Source organism: Neofelis nebulosa, chromosome 5 (assembly GCF_028018385.1).
Source record: "Neofelis nebulosa isolate mNeoNeb1 chromosome 5, mNeoNeb1.pri, whole genome shotgun sequence".
Classification (NCBI taxonomy): Eukaryota; Metazoa; Chordata; class Mammalia; order Carnivora; family Felidae; genus Neofelis; species Neofelis nebulosa.
In genome coordinates, this window is record NC_080786.1 from 2,046,291 (window position 1) to 2,068,454 (window position 22,164).

The following is a 22,164-nucleotide window of genomic DNA, read 5'->3' on the forward strand; positions in this document are numbered from 1 at the left end:
GAAGGTGTCTCTCCGTGATTCTTGTCCCCCAGCTGTTGAGTTCTTGCCGGCTTCTGGGTCTTCCCAGCTCAGGCCCTAGACATTACAGATCGGAGGCAAGCCATTCCCCTCGGGCCCTCAGTTCCTGACCAAAGGAATCCTTGTGGAGAAACGATTCTTGCGGCCAGCCGGGAGAAGACTTCCCATTAGTTCTGGTCACTGCTTCTTTAGTCATACTCAGAAAAGGCAGGGGCCATTCCTGTCTCCTTCGTGCCACAGGAATGTGAACGAGCGGAGCGGGCTCCAACAATGCTTTGGTTGATAATAACCTTGAGGACGGGCTGGCAGATGGCCATAGACAACACACACAACCGGGCTGACTTACATTTCCAATTGGGCCACACGTGAAGCAGCAGTTGGACAAAGAAGACCGCTAAGGCTACCCCCAAAGCTTTTCAGTGAATCTGGAACCGTGGCTCTCTCTGCCTTACATTTTACATCCGGGTTCTGGACAGACAAAGTAGGTCCTGTGCATGCATATTTCCACAATGTAGTTAAGTGTGGATATTTTTCATAACGTTGTTGCTGTCGTTACATCAGATAACCAGGGTGTTTAGGAATTCCGAAGAGCCAGTTTGAAGCCAGGCTTGGGTCTCCCAGGCTTTACAGATCAGGAGTGGGTCTTTGGAAAGGTCTGTCCTCTCTGGGTTTGCGGTATGGCGTTAGGACATATTAGTAGATCTCTACATTGCTTAGATGATATTTCTTTGTAGCAAACATACTTCCTTGATAGATTTACAACACGACGTATTAAAAATAAAACTATTTTGATGTTTCTGGAACCAAGAAGTATCTGATCATCAATACATGCATTTCAGCCATCCCCCCCCCCACCCTGAAGGCCAATTATTAAATGTATGGCGCATCTTACAATTGATGGCATAGTGAACGTACAGTTCGTGTGATCTGTGTCTCCATGGATTTCAGTTGACTATACACATAAACCCAGAGGGGGATGGAGCCCTAAAGTGGTGAATCCAAAATTGGGGGCCACTCGCCTCCTGGAAGCCTTTGCGCATTCCATAAAGGATGACTGAACAAAACCGAGTGGCAATTTACATAGCTTCATAGGACTAGGACAGAGATTGGAATTCAGGTTTTGTGTAGGCGGGTCCTGTGGAGTCGTTTGCTTTGGGCTGGGACATTCCAGGGCTGTACCCCAGGAGTAAGAGTAAACTGGAAGAAGTATGCAGGCCCTCACGGGAACTACAGCGTGGCTTCAAATCTTCTGGAGCCATGAGGGTGGCTTGAGATGATACTGGAGCTCCAGTGTTCCATATAGCTAGTGGAACTGATTTTAAACATCCTCTCTAGAAGGATGACATTATCCTAGGCAATGTATTTCCACAAACAATTTTAGGAAAAATAGGATTTGCCACACAATATAACATTAAAAAAATTTTTTTAATGTTTACTTATTTTTGAGACAGAGACACAGCTGTGAGTGGAGGAGGGGCAGAGAGAGAGGGAGACACAGAATCCGAAGCAGGCTCCAGGCTCCGAGCTGTCAGCCCAGAGCCCGACGCGGGGCTCGAACTCATAAACCGTGAGATGGTGATCTGAGCCGAAGTCAGACACTTAACTGACTAAGCCCCCCGGGCACCCTGCCACATAATATAACATAACCAGTTACATAAGGAGACAAGGCAACCAGAAAAAAGATAGTGAATAGAAGCTCTAGATATTAGCATTGGTAGATGCAGACTTTAAAATAACTTTTCAAATGTTCAAAGATACAGAAGACACAAGGAGAATTTTGACAAAAGACTAAAACTATGACAGTAACCAAGTGGAAGCTCCAGTAGTGAAACATACAGTAACTAAAATTAAGAGCATAGTGGATGGATCTAATAGCTGATTAAAAAAAAAAAACAAAAACCCAAAGATAAAATTAGTGAACCAGAAGATATTTCAGGAAGTATCCAGTTTAAAAAAAAAAAAAAAAAAAAAAAAAACAGAAGAAAAAAGGATGAAAAATACAGAAGAAAGGGTAAGAGGCAAAGAAATATGTAATTGGAATTTTGAAAGAAGGAACAAAAGCAATTATCTAAAACTTAAGAAAAGACTTATCTACAACTGAGGAAAAACATCCAGGCACAGATTCAAGAAACCCTTCAAAACATGAGTGGGACAAATAAATTCACAACTTGACACATCATGGTGAAACTGATAAGAATCTAATAATATGAAGGAAAAATATTAAAAGTAGTAATAAGAAGGGGTACCTTCCAAGGAGCGACAATAAATGGACAATGAAAGCCCCAAAACAGTTGAATGATACTTTCAGAGTGCTGAAAGAAAATTGTTGCCAACCTAGAATTTTATACCCAGTGAACATATCTTCCAGGAATAAAAGTAAAATAAAGACATTTTCAGACAGACAAAAAGTGAAAAAATTCACTATGTCAGACCTGCACTAAAAGAAACCCTAGAGGCTAATATTCAGGCAAGAGGACAGTAGTTACAGGTGGAAGCCTGGAGATTCAAAAAAGGAATAGAAAGAGTAAACATAGGGGTAAATTGAAATTGTGTAATTATATAGAGCAAGAATAATAGTATTAAACACTAAGTGGCATATAAGTCAGGAAGTGTTTTAAGTATGTTAATATATAGTATTTTAATTTTTTATGTTTATTTTTTTTTATTTTATTTTTTTTTTTTGGGACAGAGAGAGACAGAGCATGAACGGGGGAGGGGCAGAGAGAGAGGGAGACACAGAATCAGAAACAGGCTCCAGGCTCCGAGCCATCAGCCCAGAGCCCGACGCGGGGCTCGAACTCACAGACCGCGAGATCGTGACCTGGCTGAAGTCGGACGCTTAACCGACTGCGCCACCCAGGCGCCCCTTATGTTTATTTTTAAGAGAGAGAGAGAGAAACAACATGAGCAGGGGAGGGGCAGAGAGAGAGGGAGGCACAGAATCCGAAGCAGGCTCCAGGCTCTGAGCTGTCGGCACAGAGGTGGACGTGGGGCTCAAATTCATGAACTGCGAGATCACGACCCGAGCCAACGTCAGACGTTTAACTAACTGAACCACCCAGGTGCCCCAATACATAGTATTTTAAGTATTTTTAAGTTGTATTGTTGGAGAAGAGCGTGAAAGTAATATTAAAAAGTCAAGGAAGAATACATAATCTCCAGTGTAACCACTAAGAGGATAGTAAAAGGACATATAACTTACAGACCCATACAGAAAAAGGGAGTGCCAAAAAAAAAAAAAAAAAAAAAAAAAAAAAGAATTCAAACAATCAAAATAAGAGAAAGAAAAGAGAGGAAGAAAGAATGAACAGAACATAGAAAGATGGCAGGTTTCAATTCACAGAGATCTGTGATTAAATTAGATTAAAATAGGGGCGCCTGGATGGCGCAGTCGGTTAAGCGTCCGACTTCAGCCAGGTCACGATCTCGCAGTCCGTGAGTTCGAGCCCCGCGTCAGGCTCTGGGCTGATGGCTCGGAGCCTGGAGCCTGTTTCCAATGCTGTGTCTCCCTCTCTCTCTGCCCCTCCCCCGTTCATGCTCTGTCTCTCTCTGTCCCAAAAATAAATTAAAAACGTTGAAAAAAAAAAAAATTTAAAAAAATAAATTAGATTAAAATAGATGGGACGCTTCATTTAGAAAACAAAGATTAAAAAAAAAAATCTACTACTTGCTGTTTACCAAAGATACCCCTAAATATATCATGGGGCAAAGATAAATTATTGTTTGTTAAGTAGCATGTATGTAGAACTGAATGATATTAAAACGATAACATTCTCAAACTTGTAAGCTGCTACTAAGTACCCAGAGGAACACGTAAAGCATTTAAATGTTTGTGTTAGAGAAGAGGAAAGGCTAAAGGTTTATAAACTAAGTTACGACCCGTCTTAAGAAATCTGAAAAGGAACAGAAAAACCCCCTCCCAAAGAAAGGAACTAATAAAAAAAGCAGCATTTTGTGAAATAAACAAAACAAAACAAAACCATACACTAGAAAAGATCAATGAGGTCCTTCCTCTGAAACTTGAATTGGTACATTCGGCCTCACTGAAGCATCACCTGTGTCTTCCTAACCGTAGACATGTGTTTGGGGAGAGTATTTCCCTACGGATGCTTTCAGCCAAAGATCCTAAATCAGAAAAATGTCTGCTGATTCCGAACCGACAGCAGAAAAGAATTGTTCTTTCCCGTTCTTAGTCCCCCTGACACAGTCTTCTTTGTGTGTTTCAGGACAACCGTGTGCAGCAAGGGGAGGGGTGAGCAGCAAATCGTGAGAGCCGTGGACGTGAGAATTGAAAGCAACCCGGTTCCTGGTGGCAGGTCCAATGCCCTCTGTATGAAGGACGAAGGTCAGTGCCAGAACCCTTGTAAAGGTTCTGGAGGGTGTGCATGGTGGTTGCCATCCGAGGCTGCATTCTCCGGAAGCAGACCTTGCGACGAGAAAGGCTTCCAAAGAAAAGCCAGTAGGGCGGTGGGGCAGTGGGCAGAGAAAGCAGGGGTGCCATACTCAGCAAAGTCCACAGTGGCGGTGAGGTGATGGGTAACTTTGGCTCGGTCCTACGGGAGATCTCAGGAGACAGTGAAGGTCACCAGTTTCCCGGATCAGGGGTGAAAAGGCAGGGGTATCCACACCACTGCACCTGTCAGTCATTGGATAAGGGCTGCTTCAGGGAGATGTCACTCCCCAGGCTCTTCTGGTTTAAGATGTGTGCTGGCAGAGGGTTCCAGTAGCCTGAGTGCCACCCTCCGGCAAAGATGCAAAAGTGCCCACCAGGAACCACCATGGAAACGATCAAGGCGTCTAGGGGATGCGGGGCAGACCCCTGCAACATCTGCTACAGTTGCTGATACAACTTGTCCTTCGGTCTGTCTTCGCTGTGGACAGCACACTAAAAAGAAAAAAAAAAAATCATTGTTTCCCCAAAAGGAAATGTACAGGATTTAGGAAGCTGCTCCAAGGATGGATAATTCTGCTTCCCTCTGGTAAATCGGCTGAGCAGTGAGAAAACCACAGTGGAGTCTCCAGGATAGCATCTCATTGCACTGAAATCACTACACCTTCATTATCAGAAACACGTGCTGTTGAGAGGGGGGTGTACGTGCAAACGGGGCAAAAGACAGCTGCTTACTCGTCAGTGCTGGAAATCAGCATACGTGCTGCTTGGCTGCACATTGGCCTCATCTGGGAGGTTTTAAGAGGTACTGATTCCTGGGTACCAGCCCTGGACATTCAGATATAAATGTTCTGGGCATTCGGGTTCTTTAAAGCTCTTCAGTGATTTTAACACATCGTCCAGCTTGAGAGCTGCTTTCCTTTTTTTTTTTTTTTTTTTATTTTTTTTTTAATCTTTATTTTATTTATTTTTTTTTTCAACATTTTTTACTTATTTTTGGGACAGAGAGAGACAGAGCATGAACGGGGGAAGGGCAGAGAGAGAGGGAGACACAGAATCGGAAACAGGCTCCAGGCTCCGAGCCAGCAGCCCGGAGCCTGACGCGGGGCTCGAACTCACGGACCGCGAGATCGTGACCTGGCTGAAGTCGGACGCTTAACCGACTGCGCCACCCAGGCGCCCCTAATCTTTATTTTTGAGAGAGAGAGAGAGAGTGAGAGCAGGGGAGGAACAGAGAGAGAGGGAGATGCAGAATCCCAAGCAGGTTCCGGGCTGAGCTGTCAGAACAGAGCCTGATGTGGGGCTCGAACCCACAAACCGTGAGAACCTGAGCCAAAGTCGGACGCTTAACCGACTGAGCCACCCAGGCACTCCGAGAGCTGCTTTCCTAATGCAGAGTGTCCCAAACCGCTCTGATGATGAGAAATACCAAATGGACCTGTTAGAAATACAAACCCTCAGGCTGCATTCTAGAGGCACCAATCCTAATCTCGGAGGAAGGGGTCAGAGGAGTTGGGAAGTCAGAGAGCCAGGGGAACCCCAAGGCCCTGGCTGGTGCCCGTTAGATGCTTATCAGTGACAGGTTTCTCTGCTCCTCCGGGCTCTTCCTCCAGAAGGGTTTCTTCATTTGCTAACTGCTATGGAAGGGTGTGTTGGGAGAGTCTCCTAGTATCTGCCCAGTCGAGCTAGTGAATGATGTGGCCTTGCTCTGCAGGGCTTGGGGAGAACAATACCCATGGTTTGTTTTTCAAAATCACCTAAGTAAATTAGAATGATCCTTTAAATCCCAAACACAGGCAAAAGCTCAGATCCCTGAGAGAGACAGAACAGAGCCAGAAGAAAGAGAGCATGACTTTCTTCCTTCAGTGAATATGTGGGGCTTCTGATTCTTTTCTTTCCCTGATAACAAGGGGTGTCAGTTAGCTTTCACTACGTAACATAATACCCCACAATGTGGTGGCGTTAAACAACTATTTATTGAGTTCACCGCCTTTTTTGGACCAGCGGTTTGTGTTTTGCTGCTGGGCTCAGCTGGGCTCATTCAGGAGTCTACAGTCAGTGGCTGGTTAGGTGGCCTTGCTTCTGGGAGTTGGTGGCTGTTGGCTAGGGCACCAGGGGCCACTGAACCATTGTTCATCATCATCCAACAGGGTAGCCTGGGCTTCCCGCCTCACAGGCCTTCAGACAGGTTGCATCTATGCAAGTGTAGTGCGTGAAGCCAGGGTTTGGAAACATCAGTTCACATCCCATAGGGCACCAAGCTCAAAGCCGTGATAGCAACTCCAGAATTACTGAGTTTTTGCCAAACCAACGCAATGTGCCTTCTGATATAGCGCACTCAGAGGAACACAACTTCAATTCAGGGCTATTCCTGCCAAAAAGGCATAGCTTGACTCTAATCATGAAGAAACATTAGCCAAACTCAAACTGAGAAACAGTCTACAAAATGCCTTTAAAAATGTCTCAGAGGAGCAAGGCAAAGCAACTGTTCTAGATTAAAATAGGCTAAAAAGATGACGACAAAATGCAAAATATAATTTGTGAGCCTGGGCCGTATCCTGGACCAGAAGGAAATAGCTATAATTGATAACATCTGAATATGGATTAGGAATTAGATAATCGTTTAGTAACTGTACTGCAATTGTGTAAGAGAATATCCCTGTTCTGGAAATGTGTACCAAGGTTTTAGGGATGAAGAGACATCATATCTACAGTATACTCTCAAGTGGTTCAGGAAAGAATTACAGATACAGATATACATACATATATAGATATATATACACAAACATACATATGTTTGTCTCTGTATAAATAGATATCTATATTTATCATATATCTATTTATCTATTTAGAGAGGGGGAAATGATAAAGCAAATGGGTGAAATGAAAACACCTTGGTAAATCCAGATAAATGGGTTTTTCGGGTTTTGTTTTTTTAAATGTTTATTTCGAGAGACAGCAAGGGAGAGCAGGGGAGGGACAGAGACAGAGAGAGGAAGAGAGAATCCCAAGCAGGCTCTGTGCTTTCAGCACCGAGCACAACGCGGGTCTCGATCTCACCAGCCGTAAGATCATGACCTGAGCCCAAGTGAAGAGTCGCACGTGGATGCTTAACCGACTGAGCCATCCGTGCCGTGCCCCCCTGGATAAACAGCTTTGTGGAAATCCTGATTCTTAAAATTTTTCTGGAACGTTAAACTATGTAAAAATAAAAAATTTCCAACAACAAAAAAATGGTCTACGAAGTTCTCCAAAAACAACAACAACAACAACAACAGGAAAAACAAAAAACAGTCTGAATCATGGGAACCGACACGGGAAGCCAATTCGTGATGGCTGTCAGCCTATGTGAAGGGTGATGTCATTTTAGTAGAGGGAGCACTGTGTGTGGCTCATTAGTGCTCCAGAGTCTTGCCTCCTAGAACACTTTGCCTGAGCCTGGCCTGGCCTCCCCTCACCTCCAGGTCGAGAGGGATAGCCTCATGTGGGGAAGACTGGAGTCTTGGTCCTACAGGCCTGATTTATGAGGAGGCTTCAGGTGGGCCATGAAGGGGACTGAGGAATGCATGCTGAGGGGGTGTTAGGGATGGAGGGCTGCTCTCTCTTGAATATTCTAGAAAAGGAGGATGGATTCTGCCAGAGTCACTCAGAGAGAGCGCCGTCCCTGTTCAGAGCCTCCTTTCATCCTTTTGAGCCTTGAAACCGCTCCCGTGCAGCCCTCGCCCTACTCAGTGGAGCCGTTACTTTTCCTCAGTGGAGCCTTTGTTGACAGCGCAGTCAACAAGGGAAACCTGTGTGCTGAAGGTGTAACGCCTTAGCGGAAGCCGAGGGGAACGGGCGTCCTTGCGGCTCCTGTGGTGGTGGAGGTGAGGTGTGGTTCAGCATAGGCACCAGGGCAGTATCCCCTCCTGAGGTTGCCTTTTCCCTGACGATGCTTCACGGCACTTAACTCTGTGCTCCCACTTCTCTTTGGCAAGATGGGAACAACGAAGCGTGTTCACTCCGAAAATGGCAGACGTGGGCCTCATAAAGAGCTCAGAAGGAAAACAGAGCCTGTGGAATATCCTGGCAGCTTCCTTCCTGGGTTTCTTTTTTGAAATAAAGCTCATCATGAATGTAGACTTTTCTTATTTTCCTTCCAGTATTTTTGTTTCACTGACAGTGAGTTTCCAGCCCTCTGGTGATCTCACTTAAACTAATAAGTGAAGTTATTTTTAACCAGCTGGATGCCGATGGCATACGCGGCCTCCGCGTGGGTTCTCTGGCTTTGCTTCTCTTGGCGGCTCGTCTGTGGGGTCGAGGGCCTGACGTCTGCAGGCGTCACGTCTCTTCTCGCCCCCTCCCTGGTGCACCCCCAAGGCTCCCTGAAAGGTATGCCTCTGTCTCCCCCCCTGGCCGGGCTGCTCCTTCCTACCAGCCGCCTTACCTGCTCAGCACTGCACACTGCTTCCTCTGCATCCTGGACAATTGCCTGTGTTTCCCCTGAAAACAGAGAAGGGGTTCTTCCCTTCCTTTATGTCATCGAGGTGGGAGCTGGATGCTCACCTCTTTAAGAGCAGTAAGGACTTTTTGAGAGTAGACGGTTCTCTCTTTTTGTTAACATGATTTATTGTCAAATTGGCTTCCATACAACACCCGGTGCTCATCCCAACGGGTGCCCTCCTCAGTGCCCATCACCCACTTTCCCCTCTCTCCCCACCCCCTGCAACCATCAGATTGTTCTCCGTATTCAAGAGTCTCTTGTGGTTTGCCTCCCTCCCTGTCTGTAACTATTTTTCCCCCTTCCCCTCCCCCATGGTCTTCTGTTAAGTTTCTCAAGATCCACATATGAGTGCAGACATATGATATCTGTCCTTCTCTGACTGACTTCACTCAGCATAATACCCTCCAGTTCCACCCACGTTGCTGCAAATGGCCAGATTTCATTCTTTCTCTTTGCCAAGTAGTATTCTATTGTACATATAAACCACATCGTCTTTATCCATTCGTCAACTGATGGACATTTAGGCTCTTTCCATAATTTGGCTATTGTTGAAAGTGCTGCTATGAACATTGGGGTGCAAGTGCCCCTATGCATCAGCACTCCTGTACCCCTTGGGTAAATTCCTAGCAGTGCTATTGCTGGGTCCTAGGGTAGTTTGTGGGTTCGAGCCCCACATCGGGCTCTGTGCTGACAGCTCAGAGCCTAGATCCTGCTTCGAGTTCTGTGTCTCCCTCTCTCTCTGCCGCTCTCCTGCTCACACTCTGTCTCTGTCTCAAAAATAAACTTTGAAAAAATTAAAAAAAGAAAATGAAAATCATTCACGACAAGTCTGCCTTGAGAGAAGTACTTCATCGTCAGACAAATCTTTTTACCCTGCATTTTTATTTAGTTCACCAATTTGGGATTCTATGGACCATATATAGGTCTGCATTCTGTCTTTTTCACTCCGTAATGTACATCTTCCCATGACAGTGAATATGCTCCAAAGGATGATTTTTTTTTTAATGGCTATTACAACAGCCTATTATGAATGTACCCTAAATTAGACGTCCTCCTGTTCTCAGACATTTCGGTAGTTGTGTGGTTTTTGTTGTAATAAATAATACCATGATTGAGCATCCTCCTACATATATCCCTCTGCCTGTCTTTAATTATTTCAGGCTCCTTTTATAACCACGATTTCTCGGGAACTGTGTCAGAAATTGCACTAAGACCTTGTCTACTGCGTGCTGCGTTAGACAGGGTCAGCCTCCTGGCAGAGACAATCCCCACCGCCCCCACCCCCAACCAAGAGCCTGTTGTTAGTATTTACCAGCACACCACTGGTCAGCTGGAATCAGCAAGCAAACAGAGAGGAATTATGGTACAAGTGAAAGGTGTTGACATTTCAAAAGAGAGGGCATTACTTTGAGGAGTCAGAGGAAATGAAACTGTTTAGAAAATAATTCATACACTCATTGAACGGCTATCTTTAGCTGCCATCCTCCCTCTCTCCTCCGCTTCATGGCCCTAAAATTCCTCTATATTCACCGTCTCTATGATCTCACCTCCCATCGTTTCTTCATCCCTCCGTCCACTGCTTCCTGGCTTCTGTCCTATCACGTGAGTGCAAGTGCTCTCACCGAGGCTACTGGAGGCTTCCCTGTGGACGACTGGGGTGCATTTTGCTTGCTATTTCCGCAGCCTTAAGTACTTGGTCATGCCTTCATCCTTGAAACACGTTTTCCTTTGACTTCCTTTCGGTTTCCTGTGTATCTGCCTGGCTGCAGCGGTGTGACCCGTATGAACTCTTCATTCTCTGCTCACCTCCTGGGACTCTCACCTGGGCCCTCATCTCCCCTAACTCCGCAGTGGCTTCAATTTTCATCCAGATACTCATTTGGGGTCTCCCTAAGCCTAGGGGTCTCCACTAAGCCTCAGATTCCACACACGCGGCTACTTACAGATGCTTCTTTTAGCACCTCGAACGCCACCAGTCCTGCACTGTGCTCATGTCCTTTAACCTCCTTACCCTCTCCCTTGCCCCAGCCTCTCCTTTACTCCCACAACTTCTCTGTTATAAGTTCCCCAAAACCTCCCTTCTCAGTATCTCCCGGATTCACCTGGCTCTTGCCATCTGCACGTCACATCAGCCCCTGTCCTGCTCCCCTGGACGTCTCAAATGGCCTCCTCACTGCTCCTTCAGTTTTCAGATTGCTTCCTCAATCCGTTCTCTACCCTGCAACTGTGCTCCTTCTAAAGTGCCACGGGGATTGTGTTCTCTCCCGCTCTAAACTCTTTAACTGTCCCCCTTTCCCCACTGGACAAATTCCAGACTTCCTACCCGGCTTGCAACGGCCTGCCCTAAACTCACACCTGCCTCCGTTGTATTTTAGCCTTCCGTCTCACTCACATATTTCCATTCCTCAAATAATGAGAAGGGCTCAGATATCAAAATACATTTTAAAGCTATAGTAAGCAAAATCCTTTGGCACTGTAGAGGGCACAGGAGATAAATCCTCGAAAGCAGAAGGCTGGAAGTACCCAGACAGACCCAATGTGCTTAAGTGTTAGTATATAGTGGGAGTATATCAGTACATAGTGGATGGTGAGACTTCAGATCAGTGGGAGAAGAATGGGTGGAGCATTTGATAGTTAGTGCTAAGTGATTGGTTAAGAATTTGGGAAGGTGAGACAATGCATTGTTGTACTGATGCAACCTTATAGGTTGATAAGGTAAAGACCGAAATACAGAAATACTTTTAAGAAATACAGTTGGTCAATAAATATTCAACTCTTTTTACCAATTTAAACATATGCATGTTTGTATAAGAAATCACTTTTTTGGTTCATGAAATTGTCCAAGTTTATGAAAATGATAGTCCCCAGGGTGCTGAGGACAAACAGGCAAGATTATACACCACTGAGGGGTGTAGATTCTTAAAACACTCATATTCAACTTGGCATAACCTGTCAGAAGCTTTAAAAATATGTATGCCCTTTCAAAAAATTCATATACCATTTCATCCATCAATTCTGCTTTGAACATTTTATTCTAAGGAATGAGCTTGGATAGGTACAAAAGTATGTTACAAAGATATTAATTACTTAGTAGGGAAAATTGGAAACAAAGTTAATGTTTAACAGTAGGGGAGTCCACTCTGATAAATCCATTACAAATGGATTAATATATAGTGATTTACAAGTAAATTCCAATGATTCAATTATCTGTTGATAGGGAAAATACCACAATATAATGTTAAATTAATAAGCTACAGAACAAAACAGTTATATCATAGTGTGGCAAGATACTGTGTGTGTGCAAAACTGAAAACAAAACCCATGTTAACAATGGTTATCATTGGTGAAATTCAAAGAGAATTTTAATTTTTCCTGTGGCATTTTTTCCCTGTGATTTTTTTCAGGTTTTCTGGCTTGTATAAGAAATACCCATATGGATAATTTTTAAATTTTTTATCATGAAAACTTTCAAACAAACAAAACCAGGAAGAATAGTATCACCAATCCCCATGTGCCCATCACCCAGCTTCAGTAGGCAATATTTTGCCAACTTGATTTCATCTATTTTCTCCAGTGTTTTTTTCCCATCGAGATATTTTAATTTTTTTTAATGTTTTTATTTATCTTTGAGACAGAGAGAGACAGAGCGTGAGCAGGGGAGGGGCAGAGAGAGAGGGAGACACAGAATCCAAAGCAGGCTCCAGGCTCTGAGCTGTCAGCACAGAGCCCGACGCGGGGCTCGAACTCACAGACTGTGACATCATGACCTGAGCCGAAGTCAGACACTCAACCGACTGAGCCACCCAGGCGCCCCCCATTGAGATATTTTAAAACAAATGCCAGACATGATATCATTTCATTCTAGAACTTTTGAAAATTATTTTTAGGAGGGGAAACTCCGGAACTGGTATCTTGTAGATTCCATGTGACAGTAATTGATTTAAATTTATTGATTGACACAGGATTTAACTGCGTATGAGCTTTCCCACACCTTGCAAATACTGCAATACTTCCAGGGTAGAAAGTCTGCAAATTGGAAACCACTCCCCTAAAAGGCACAGATCCTTGTCAAATGCAGTTTCCCTTGGGAGAGGTTGTGAGTAATTTTCACCCATTTATACCTCATGCTGAATAAATTACAGACTTTCTGGACGGGAGGTATTTTTTAAATTGACTTATTTCATGGAGGTATGATTTATATCAGCAAAATGCACAGATCTTAAGTTTGATGAGTTTTGACAAATGTGTAAATTTGATGAGTTTATACACCTGTGTAACCAACACCCAGTTGTGATACAGAACATTTCCTTTACCCCAGAAAGTTCCCTGGAGCCCTTTTCCAAAACTCCTCTGCCTGTCCTCATCCCAGCAGAGCCAAGGCAATCTCTGTTCTGATTCCCATCGCCATATATTAGTTTAGCCCGTTTTGGGGGGTAGGTTTTTATCTAGAGCAGTAATTCTCCAAGAACGGTCCCTGGACCAAATAGTACTAACATCACCTGGGAACCTGTTACAAATGCAAATTCTTGGGCCCTAACCATGACCTTCTGCCGAGTTAGAAACTCAGAGTGGTGTGTGTGTATGTGTGCATGAGAGAGAGAGAGAGAGAGAGAGAGAGAGAGAGAGAGAGAGAGTGTGTGTGTGTGTGTGTGTGTGTGTGTGTGTGTGTGTAGTGTGTGCACTACCAGCCTTCATGTGATTCTGGTCATGTTCAAGTTTGAAGAGCTTGGGGACTAAGAACAAAATTGGACAGAATGGGGAGGGCAGCGCTGGTTGTGTATGGGGTGAGTAGGGTGGGACGGAACGGGGTAGGCTAGCCCAGAAGACAGCTGCCTCACATAGCTTAGAAACACCGAAAGGAAGGAGGAAAGGCTGAGCATTTGTATCAGAATTTCTACATTTTGGTTTTGCAAAGTAATAATGAGGGTCTGTAGGCTTCAAGTTTCGCAAAAGAGAAGCATCAAGTTTTATATGAGTTCTAAACCTGTGGAAACTGGTTTTCACAAGCTGTGATTGGCAAATGAGTTGTTTATTTTATAATACGATTTTATAGACAAGATCTTCTATAAAATCTCTTTTCTTGGAAGGGAAACTAATAGAAATTGCTCTTTATGTTGCAATTGCTGAAATCCAGCTTGAGGGTCTGAGAAATTCACCAACCGCAGTCCCTACCTGCGGAATAATGGAGAAGTAGAAATAAAGGCTGCCCAAATGGAAGTTTCCCTGAAGAGAATAGGACCCAGGTATATAGCCAGCTGCTTCCCCAAGCTCCCTCGGGAGGTTCAAGATGGGAAGGTTAATGAAAAGAAATGATTCAAGTTGTGCCTGGACGTGGGTGGTGCTTTTGACATGTGCTTGGTTGTGTTAGCACACAGAACTGTTGTCCTGGAGTTTCTGAAATTACACCACCAAGAAGCCGTGCGTTTCCTGTCTTGAGCGTTTGCGGGAAATTCAGAAATACATGGTGTGTGTATGCAGACCCTCAGCAGCACGATTGCGGTTTTCCCGAGCCAGATTCCAGCCTGTGCCATTCTGCAAATTAACTCCGAGGGAGAAGATCCCATGAATCTGGCAGGCTGCGAATTTGGCCTGAAGCACCCCTTTGTCGACTCTCGGAACAGTGACTCTGCCCCTGGATTTTCCTTCCAAGGAGTTGGTGTCGTGTCCCACAGATAGCACCGTGTGAGACCGATGGGATTTACAGGTCCTTTGATAGTGAGTGTTGGACCAAGAGCCTCCGGTTTCCAGGACTAGATCCTGGGAAGAGGAGAGAAAGTTCGCACGTCCAGCACGAGTCCTGGCCAGCCGAGGAGGGTGGAGAGAGCGAGGGAGGCTATAGCCCCTGAGGTGCTAGCTGGAATCCGGGCCAGCCTGCTTGACTGAGGCTTGGTCCGTTCTTCCCAGGATGCCCTGCTCAGGCCGAGTGAACCCAGTGAACTCAGACTGAGTGGACGCTTCTCTGCTCGGCTGGGGGGACCCCTGGATTTGTGGCAAGTTTCAGATGGCCGCCTGTTGTACCTGCCCCACCCGTGAAGCAAACACTTGAGCTCCTGGGCTTCACAGTCAAGGCAATTGGGGTTAAAATGCAGTACTCTGTGCCAGCTTCCCAAAGTACAACCACACCATTTTTCATTCAAAACCTCCTGTGTGAAAGAACATGCATGGCAACGACTCTCTTTGAGAAACCGCTACCAGAATTACAAGCTGACAGGCTAATCAGGGTGGCTTCAGGCACAAGTCCTATTTTCTGTTTTCATCTTTTTTTTCTTTTTTTTTAGCATGTCTTCTTTTAAGCAATATGCCTCTTAGGTAATTTGACGGAAAGGCTTTCCTTTCCAACATAAAACTAGAAGAGGAAATTCAAATTAAAAATTATTTCCTTTCTTTGAAAACGAAAAACAAGCATCACCACATCCCTTTGACGCAGCAATTCCGCTTCTAGAAGTTTATCCTAATAAAATATGTGCCGAAATGAGCTGGTCATTCTGTAGCATTGTTTTTGAAAACTTGAGGGGTGCCTGGGTGGCTCAGTAGGTTAAGCGTCCAACTCTTGGTTTCGGCTCAGGTCATGATCTCATGGTTTGTGGGTCTGAGCCCCAGGTTGGGCTCCACACTGACAGTGCAGAACCTGCTTGGGATTCTCTTCATCTCTCTCTTTCCCTGCCTTGCTTCTCTCTCTCTAAATAAATAAATAAATAAATAAATAAATAAACTTAAAATTTTTTTGAAAACACTGAAAAGTTGGAATCAAAATGTCTGTAATGATTAAATAATTTGCTATGGTATAGCCTTTCAGAAGATTGGGGTAATTTAAAGTGCTAATGTGGAAGGAGCTCTAAAACGTTAGGGAAAAAATAGGCTTCTAGTTTACAGCCCTGCACGTAAGGAAAGAAGTTGAACCAATAATTAATAACCTCACCAAACAGAGAGCACCAGACCCAGATGAGTTTGCAGAAGATTCTACCAAACATTTAAGGAAGAAATAATACCAATTACTAAGACAACCTCTTCCAGAAGTTAGATTCTATGAGATCAGCATAACCCTAATACCAAAATGAGACAGAGTCATGACAAGAAGGTAAATCCACAGACCAATAGCTAATGAACATAAATGCAAAAATCCTCCACAAAACATAGGCAATTTGAATCTAACAACGTATAAGAAAGAATTATACACCATAACCAAGTGGGATTTATTCCAGGTACGCAAGACTGGTGCAACATTCAAAAATCAATTAATATAACCCATGACATCAACGAGCTAAAGAAGAAAACGCACATGATCGTATTGATAGATGCAGAAAAGCATTTGACAAAATCAATACCCTTTCGAGATAGGATTTAGCAAACTAGGAACAGAGGAGAACTTCTTCAACTGTATAAAGAACATCTATGAAAACCCTACAGATAACCTCGTACTTAATGGTGGGAAATTTGAAGCCGGAAATCTTAGTGGGAACACGAAGTTATTTTGTGTACTTTGAAGGGAATTTATTGTGTCTGCCCCTACGTGAGAGGACCGGGTAGGTGAGGGGCTTCGGATCGCACCAGGAGTGGCCCTGCCCACCTCGAGGGTGGAGTCTGACCCGTGTCTCAAGCCCCAGCTCTGTAACCATTAACCTCTTCCTTCAGCTAAGAGTGTCATTCCACGCAGTCAGACTCCGTGTTGGGATCTGTCCCACAGACCTCTGAACCCAAGGGTCTCACATGAGCCGGACCCCAGGGCTCCCACTGATGCGGAGGCAGGAAAGCTCGGATCCTCTTCTTCTCACCTTCAGGGCTCCGTCGCTGGCTGACGTCTTGGGTTTTTCATAAGCAATTTGCAAGTTTTAATACAAACCAGCCTACATTCATGGCTAACAGGCTCATGTCCAGTAAAAAAAAAAAAAAAAAAATATATATATATATATATATATATATATATATATACACACCAGTAAAAACATTCTCAGAGGACATTTAGAACAAGGGTTTAAAAGGAAACCTGGGCCTCATTCCCCAAAAGTGACTCTCGGGACCAGCCTGAGGGCAAAGCCCTGGAAGAGGTTCCAGGGAATGGGGGAGGGGGGGCTCTTCTTCATCTTTAGAGCCAAGCGTGGGGCTCCCCCACAGAGGGACCCGAATGTAAACTGTGGACTTCCAGTGAAAGTGGCATGACAGTGTGGGTTCAGAGTTTGTAACAAATGTGCCCCCCGTGGTGTCGGACGTGGATAATAGGGGACACTGTGCCTGTACGGGCTCGGGGGACACATAGGAACCCTCTGTACTTTCCACTGTACTTTGCTGTAAACCTAAAACTGCTCCAAAAAACAGCTATCGGTAATACATATGATAGAAACTTAGGTTAAAACCACACACAAAACTATACCTAGCTCTGTCTACAGACACGTGTACATATATTGGTATATCTGTGCTTTTTGCATACACCAAGCTGGTGACGGTGTCGCCATCAGAGGCTGGGGGAAGGGAGGGGCACCTTCTGCTGTACCGTCTGGTCCGTAGCCTTCTAGCTTTTCGACCAAGAGTATCTATCTGTAGCCTTTTAGCTTTTCGACCAAGAGTATCTATCTGTTGGCTTTCGTTAGTAAGACGGAAAGGAGCTTTGCTGCTAGACCTTCGCCTCTGGGTCTTCCTTGGGAGGAGACATTCGTGGGTAATGTTGCCTGGCAATTTCAAGATACAAAGTTGTAGCACTTTGTAGCACATTTATTCACTCAACAAGTTTTTTTAAGTTTATTTAATTTTGAGAGAGAGAGCGCGCGCGCATGTGAGAGAGAGTGAGCGCACATGCGAACGCAAGCGTGGGGGGAGCCGGAGAGGGGCAGAGAGAGAGAGAGAGGGAGAGAGAGAACCCCAGGCTGGCTCCACACTGTCCGCACAGGGCCCCACATGGGGCTCGAACCCCTGAACTGTGAGCTCGTGACCTGAGCTGAAGCCACGAGCCAGACGCTTACCCGACCGAGCCACCCAGGCGCCCCCAAGCAGGTGTTTTGTCGTTAGTGCCCCATTGGTGCCAGGCATCCGGCCAGGCTCTGGGGGCGCCAGGGTGAAGGCGAAGTGGGCCCTGTGACCCCAGTTCAGGGTGCAGGCAGCACCCGGGAGGGGGAGAGCTGTTTGTTCGTTCAGGTTTGTTTTCTCCCGGTAGTTGGGAAAGGCTGACTGCTGCCTCCTTTTCTTCAGACAAGCCGTGTGGAGACCCGCCCTCGTTCCCACACACCATCCTGCAGGGCCGCACGGGCTTGGAGACCGGGGATGAGCTGCTGTACGTGTGCGCCCCGGGCCCCGCCACCGGCCGCCGCGGATCGGCCTTCACCTTGCTGTGTAACAGCTGCGGGGAGTGGTACGGCCTGGTGCAGGCCTGCGGGAAAGGTAAGCCCCCCCCCCGCCCCCACCCCCACCCCCGGGTTGGGCCCCCTCCGGGCGCCCACACACCGTGAGCGGGGCCTCGCCCCTTCTGCCGGCAGCTTGGGGTGGCCTCTTCTCCACAAAGGTACCTTTGAAAGAGGCTTTCAGACCTCCCCACCCCCCCCGCCGAGTTCTGGACCTGCCCACGTCTGCACTTGACCTTAGGTTAACTTTCTAACTTATTTCCCTGGAAATCTGATCAACATGCCGAACCAAGTAACAGTGCTTGTGGTAAAGAGGAACCCTGATTGTAACCCGGGCCGGGGGTCGGGCATGAACGCAGGATGCAAGCTGGGCTTCCCCGAGTGTGGGGGGGTCTCGCGACTGGGCTTAACCTTTGTGGGGACCTTGAGGGCTTCGCTAAGGGTTGTGACAGGAGCCCGGGGCTCATCCACCGGGGCGGGTCCACAGCCTCACATGCAAGCCCTGCTTCTTTGCCCCTGAGTCGTCCTGGGGCTGTCTTGGGGGTGGAGGGTGACGCCGGGAGGATATTCCAAGACAGCTGTGTGGTCTGGCCCCACCGACGACAGCTGCCCGCCGCTGTCCTGCCACCTCGTTCTGTTCCCGGGGCTGCAGCCTGAGGCAGATATTTAGTTGAGACTAACGATTCCGGGTGGACATCAGACACCAGAAACCTGATCTGATTCCCCCAGGTGTCCCCACTCCATTATCGTCATAAACCTGAGGGTCTCAGGCTTCTGCACCCACCCCCCACCATCCTGGGGGATTCTCCCTGTAGCAGAAATCACTGTCCCCAGCCACAGCCTGGCCTCCCTCCTCATGACCTGGGCTTATGGCTTCTTGCCGGACTCTGAATTGTTCCCTGACCTCAGGAGGCTCCTCTCACCCCAAGGCTCCTTTGGGGGCCACTTCCTGACCACCCCTCCCCGCCCCCCCCGCGACATCTGGGTACCAAGCAGAGGTTGGCTCCACAGAGGGGAATGAGTCCAGAAGCACAATAGTAACGCATTTATTGGGCAGTCTGTCCCTAGAACGTCCCACAGATCCCACGGGGGAACCACAAGGAGACTAGGGTGATGTCCTGTCTATGAGATGCATCCGTGCTGTGGCCCGAGCTGTGGTTAGTTGTCTGTGCTGCTGCCTGCGAAGGGTGAACACAGCAGCACTGTCCCTGCGGTCTGCCGGCGGACCTTTGGCTTGTCATTTGCAAGCTGCACCACCACGATTGTTCTCATCCGGGTCGTCTGGGTCACATGCGAGCGTCTCCCTGCTGGTTCCTAGGAGTGGAATTGCCTTCCGGGGGTTAGCGTGTGTTCGGTGTCGGTGGATGCTGCTGCAGAATTTTCTAGAGTATTCTGAGCAGTTCACTCTCTGGACTAGCTATGTCTAAGAGCCCTCATCGTCCAGCCTCCTCACCAACCCTCAGGACTGTGACATTTTTACCTTTGCCAACCTAGGGACTGCTCTGCGGTCACTTGCTTGTAGTATTTATTTCCCTGGCTGAGCAATTACCACATGTTCATCAGGCACTAGCATTTCCTCTGTAAAATGCCTGTCGGAGCCTTTCTGCCCATTTTTCTAATTGATTCAAATTATTGACCTCATGTAGGATTTCTCTCTTACATAAAACTGTCTTGTAAGTTTGTTCTTAATGTTTATTTATTCTTGAGAGAGAGAGTGTGAGTGGGGAAGGGTCAGAGAGAGAGGGAGACACAGAATCGGAAGCAGGCTCCAGGCCCCGAGCTGTCAGCACGGAGCCCGACGCGGGGCTCGAACCCACGAATGGCGGGATCGTGACCCGAGCTGGAGTCGGCACTCAACTGACGGACTGAGCCACCCAGGTGCCCCACATAAAGCTTTCTTAAGTGTGTTGCAAACATTTTCTCTCATTCCGTGGCTTATCTTTTTCCTCTTGGAGTATCTTGTAACGAATGGGATTGTTTAAAATTCCCTATTTCACTACTTCTCAAACTCTCTGTGCACCATTGAAAATTCTTTTCTAGTATTGGCAGACTGATGCTTTAGCACAAAGTATAGTGAAAGCCAAGTAATATACAGCTAACCTAAAGCCCCAAATACAATACTGGTGGTTTTTTTTTTTTATATAAATAGACATAAAATCCCCCTGCCAAATTGTTATGACAGCTTCTAAAAACGTGCTCTCCAGGTATCTACTCGCCTTGTTGCAGACTAGTAACAAGAAATTGCAGACTAGTAACAAAAAGCCCTGTGGGGTGATCTTTCAGCCCTTGACTCATCCTGGCGACTTCGCTGTTGTTTGGTGGCAGGTGGGAGCCTCCCTGCCGGTTCTGATCATTCACCTGCTGGAGGAAACCAGGCCTGAGGCCCCGGCTTCCTGTTTGTAGACTGCGGCACCCCAGAGTAGAGCCCACCGCCCCCCCACCCCCGCCCCCAGACTGTTCCCAGAGCGGAGCGGGCTTCATTTCTGGTGAGGCTCCGGCCTTGGAGCCTGACCCGCTCGGGAGCCACGCCCACCCGCCCCCGGGCTGGGCTGTTTACCGGGCTCCAGTGGAGTGAGAACTAAATGCAGGTTTTGTGTGTGTGCTGCCGTGTTTATTTTCGCACAGCAAGGCAGACTTGTTAGAGCTTTCAGCTGTGGGGCGGGAATTCTGGTTTCTATCCCTGGCTGAGTATACAGACTCTTACAGTATTCGTTGCCCTGTAGATTTAACGTTCAAACTAGCCGTGTCATTATAAGGGGCGTGTGTGTGTGTGTGTGTGTGTGTGTGTGTGTGTGTGTGTGTGTGTGGCGAGAATATCCTCACCAGGGATTCCACTCCCTTTGGCACATGGAGGTTTATAGTGAACGTCCATCTTTTGGCAAGAGAACTGCTTCCGGTTGGGGAAAAGTCATCTTGGGAGAGGGGCCGCTCGGGGGCTGGACCCCGCTGGGTTTGGAAAACGGCTCTGCCTGCTGTGGGCTGAGGGGCCACTTCACATCCCTTCGCTTGGCCCCGCCCAGGTGCTCTGTGTGTGCACTTGAGCCAGCCTGTCCCAGCACTAAAGGGAACTCTACGAACCAGGTGCCTCAAGAGAGTCCCAAGCAGCAGATGATGAGGTGGGAGGGGAAGCTGGAAACCAGGTGAAATTTTGGAGGCCGTGTGTGTTTCCAGACGGCGATGCGAGAGGCTGCAGAGAGCAAGTAAATGAAAGCTGAAGCGGGTGCCTTAGCTTCGCAGCACAAGGAGGCTCGGCCGCCCTCGTGGTCTCGGTGTGAACGTGGGGAGCGCGACGCTCCTGGGCCATGTTGCCGCGAGCACAGGAGTGAGGCGGGGTGAGGAAGAGGTGAGGGCAGACGAGTCATCCTAAAAGCTCTCCTGCTGCCTGCTCGCCACCAGAACGAGGCAGGGACACAGGGCAGGGCCGGGGGAGGATCGGGGGACCAGAGAGACTGTGAGGGTTTATTTCGTTTGCGTGCTCACTTTGTCATTTTAAGGCGGGAGAAACTTCAGTCTGTGTAAATGAGGCTGGAAAAGCTCGGAAGAGAAGGGGAGACTGAACTGTTTTCCTGACTTCCCCGAGTCTTAATTCGCTCATAGGAAAACACGGGCACCCGCATGGGGTTCCTGCCGCTGCACCACTTAGAGCAGGACCTGCGAGATGAATGGAATCTCACGGAATGTTCTTTCCCCTTCACCTTCATGCTGATCCAAGAGAGCAGTCAGGCCCCCTCACTTACGGGATCTGAGGGGCTTTGCGCCTGACTCTGGCTCCCTGCCCGCTTCCTTGTATGTTATTGACTCTAGCCCCTATTCCACCGAGTAACCAGAGGCATCCTGGGACTTACAACCGTCTGTTCCTTGTGAGAAGCTAGTCTTTGCCAGCAGGTGTCTCGGGTTCTGGAGAGCGGAGGTCGCACTTAAAACAGCCTGGGGCTCTGACGAGT

The 22,164-nt window shown here is 47.0% G+C and overlaps 1 protein-coding gene across 2 annotated transcripts in view; it reads left to right on the forward strand.

Annotated features, from left to right (window-relative positions):
* SUSD5 (sushi domain containing 5) overlaps positions 1–22,164 on the forward strand; it is an 81,825-nt gene that overhangs the window by 40,194 nt on the left and 19,467 nt on the right. For both annotated transcript variants that reach the window (XM_058729279.1, XM_058729278.1), the window contains 2 exons: positions 4,245–4,363; positions 18,072–18,260. In XM_058729279.1, coding sequence (XP_058585262.1) covers positions 4,245–4,363; positions 18,072–18,260 — 308 coding nt within the window. The remainder of the gene's footprint in view (positions 1–4,244; positions 4,364–18,071; positions 18,261–22,164) is intronic.